This window comes from Arachis stenosperma, chromosome 10 (genome assembly GCF_014773155.1).
Source record: "Arachis stenosperma cultivar V10309 chromosome 10, arast.V10309.gnm1.PFL2, whole genome shotgun sequence".
In the NCBI taxonomy this organism is placed as follows: Eukaryota; Viridiplantae; Streptophyta; class Magnoliopsida; order Fabales; family Fabaceae; genus Arachis; species Arachis stenosperma.
Window position 1 is genome coordinate 23,681,139 of NC_080386.1, and position 3,920 is coordinate 23,685,058.

General features: G+C 29.4%; 1 protein-coding gene across 1 annotated transcript; it reads left to right on the top strand.

Annotated features, from left to right (window-relative positions):
* The first annotated feature begins 1,423 nt into the window (after positions 1-1,423).
* LOC130956441 (uncharacterized protein At5g39865-like) lies at positions 1,424-3,386 on the top strand. Its single transcript, XM_057883485.1, has 2 exons — positions 1,424-2,294; positions 3,045-3,386. Exons 1-2 carry the CDS (start codon positions 1,549-1,551, stop codon positions 3,076-3,078), a joined length of 780 nt encoding a protein of 259 aa, XP_057739468.1. The 5' UTR covers positions 1,424-1,548; the 3' UTR covers positions 3,079-3,386.
* The last annotated feature ends 534 nt before the right edge of the window (positions 3,387-3,920 follow it).

Here is a 3,920-nt window from a genome sequence, read left to right on the forward strand (position 1 = left end):
AAAAATTAAATAATTAAATTCTCTTAATTATACTCATAAATTTAAGTATGTTTTTATGTTTTTAATTCTTTTTTTAATAATTTAATATAGATAGTTTTAGAATTGAGGAAACAAAAAATTTGTAACAAGTATACACAATGTAATTGTATATTTAAGCTTCTCGATATCGGATATAAACACTCTTTAAATTTAATTGTTCTACTATTAGCTTTTTTCACATGCTTAATGCTCTCCAAATAATCTTATCCAATGCATTATGGGCTACTTTGATTCTATCTTAAACAATAAGATTAAAATATGAACAAAATAACGTACATAAAAAAAGTTATTGTGACATATAGTAAATAAATCATGCACATCCAAAATATTTTTCAAATGATCAAAACAAGTGTCATTAGATGATACACGTGTTTAAAGTAACAAAAAATATCTTTTTATCAATTTTTTACTCATATAAAAGTACAAAAATTTTATAAGACAACTCAAATCTATTATAAAAAATATATATATATAACAAAAATTAAGAATTTTACTATGTAGCTTACAATTCTCATCAATAAAAATGTGTAATCAAGTATATATTTCTCATTGTTGATAAATGTCAAAAGATTATATGTTAAACAAACTAAATAAAAGTTAAAATTTTTCTTATCTCAATCTTTTTTCACTTAATATTATTTATAGATGGGAGAACTAAATATGGACTTATATATCTTATTAAATTCTTAGTTTTTTTTTATTATCAACCATATTAATAAAATATCATATTAATTATGTGAGCAGTCACAAAAAAAAATTAATTATGTAAGCAACAAACATTTATCGTGCAACCTTTAAATCTATTTTAATATAATAAAATATAGTATTTTTGCCTTATAATATATATATATATATATATATATATATATATATATATATATAATACTTTTAGTAAATCATGAAAACATATTTTAATTATTTATATTTAAACAAAAATTTATCTACAATTATTTTTATGTAAAATTGATAAGTAAAAATTATTTAATTATTTAATTATTTTTAATTATCAACTTCACATAAAAATAATTTTTTATATTTATATTTTTTTACTTTATGCGTATATTTATTATTTCTTATAAATATTATTTTATCACAATTTAATTATTTTAATTGAATTTTGATTAAATGATTAAACTTTCAAATCCATGGCTTAAACAATTTTATGTCCAATTTAAGTTTCACAACCTTACAAAAAAAAATCAGATAAAATTCCCAAAATCTTCTCGCACAAAAAATGCAGCAATCTCTACTGCGAAACGTGAACAAGCAAAGCAAGCAAAAATGAAGGATAAAATAAAATAACTTCATATTGTAGTGATATTTTAATAACGACGAAATGTCATCCTTCCTTTAATGACATAATTATTCCAAATATTACCTCCCATACACTTCTTTTTAATCCCCTCTGTCTTTTTCATTACATCACTAATCACACTCTACAGTACCCACTCCGTACGGCTCTCTCTCTCTCTCTCTTCAGTCACTATCACTAACAAACCTGAAAGCACCATGACCATATGGCCAACCACATGGCTGAAATCACACCGTAAAACCCGACCCGCAGATCTTATCCGATCCAAGTCCTCAGGCTTTTCTTGCTCTTCCCTCAAAGACATTGAAACCCTTCTCCAATCCGAACCCATACCCGAACCTGATTCTCCCAAATCACCCAAATCAATCTTCCGCCGCCTCCGCATAACCACCTCCCTCCTCCGCTCCTTCTCCTCACGCTCCACCGTCACCACCGTCCGCCGCACCTCTCCGCCACTCCCGCCGGACTCAGACGCCGGCTCCGTGGTCGTTTACTACACTAGCCTCCGCATCGTCCGCCGCACCTTCGATGACTGCCGTGCCGTCCGCTCCATCCTCCGCGGTTTCCGCGTCGCAGTCGACGAGCGCGACGTCTCAATCGACGATAGATTCCGCGACGAGCTCCATGCGCTCCTCGGCGGCGGCCGCCGGAGCAACATGCTCCTTCCGTGCGTGTTCGTCGGCGGCGTGTACGTTGGCGGCGCCGAGGACGTGCGGCGGTTATACGAGAGCGGAGAACTTCAGCGAATGATCGAACGGCTGCCGAGGTCGCAGCCGTACGCGTGCGAATTCTGTGGAGGGATGAGATTCGTGGTTTGCGACGAGTGTTTTGGGAGCCACAAGGTTTATTCAATGGAGAGTGGGATTAGAAACTGCAACTCTTGCAACATCAACGGCTTGATTAGGTGCCCTGCATGTTACTTCGTGCTCCCGCGACCCACCAAGTAAATTACCCCTTCCCACAATTACCAATTTAGACAAATATTTACATTAATTTCTAAAGATTTTAACAAGACAGTTTAATCTTCGATAATTTTAATCACTAAATCAATTTATACTCGCTTATTTTGTTATAACAATCTCACATCAAATTTTGATTAAAAAAATTAAACAAATTAATTTATGTCATTACTTAATAAAAGTATAATGCTTCTTAAAAAATTTTAACATTCTTTAATTAGCATATCTATATACTCGATAATTTGATATGAAAATTAATTTGTTTAATAAAATAAAAGTTTGAGACTGATTTAATAATTAAAATTTGTTAAGAACTAAAATGTTTCACTAAAAATTTTTTACAGACTAATTTAATGTATTACTTATCAATTTATGATATACATTAAAAATAAGTTTAAAATATGAATATATGAGTTATTGATAAAAAAAATTTACAGACTAATTTAATATATGACTTATCAATTTATGATATACATTAAAAATAAGTTTAAAATATGAATATGAGTGATTGATGAATTGATTTTTACAGATCGGAAATTCTATGCAATATGATCAGTTTGTTAAATATGGATTATAACAAATAACAAATTAGGAGACTGTTTAAGACTAAAATTACTTTTTGTCACCTATAATTTCGCACACTGATTTTCTTTTTCCCCACTATGAAGCAATTTTCTTGAAGATTATGTTATTTGTTTTTGTTTTAATTGATTGTTTGATTGACAAATGGTTAGTCGTGGAAGTCTAGATCACCGCAAGATGAGTTAGTAAACAATGGAGTTCATTTTCAAGACACTTCTCAGTTTGGTCAATTGACGATGTCAATAAAATTCACACAGCGCTCCAATCATTTCAGCTAACTTCTGTTGAGCGTTTTCTTTTGTTTGGTATTGTGATTTCTAATGTATTATATAAACTTTATTTAAAATTAAGATGCAGATTAGATAACGTGGTTATGGATGAGGGACTATATTATTCCCTTAAATTAAGTATTGGGAATTTATTTTTCCTTGTTTTAAATTCTAAATCTACTGGCACATCCATTGGTATAAACCAGCAAAAGATTATTTATGATTTTCAATAGTAGATCCTATGGTCGTGAGACAAAAACAAAAAATGTATTAAGAAATAGAAGATAAAAAAATATTTTGTTTTAATTTAGGAGAGTCTTCTATTCTTCTTAGAAATCATAAATAGAGGTGATTTTAGTCACCCAAAAAAAAATAGAGGTGATTCTTTTAAAAAAAGTAATTACTATATGTTAAGATTGTAAGATGTTACCTGTATATTGTATCTTTAAAAAGAATATTGCATATATCTCTTTTTTAATACTAAAAAAAACGAGTACATTTCGTAAATAAATAAATTCTGGCACAAAGCCACAAATTATAAGAATTTTGAAAAGTAGAACAGTAAAAAAATCTCTAAATAAAAAATAAAATGTGACAAAATTACCAAACCATCAATTCTCTTTTATTTGTTTAATAAAAAATATTGGACACAATCACATAAATACCGATATAGTAAATAGAATTTGCAAATTGAGGTAATTACTAATTAGGACTAATTAACTCCTAGATATTTTATCAACTATGTTTGAGTTTTTTCCT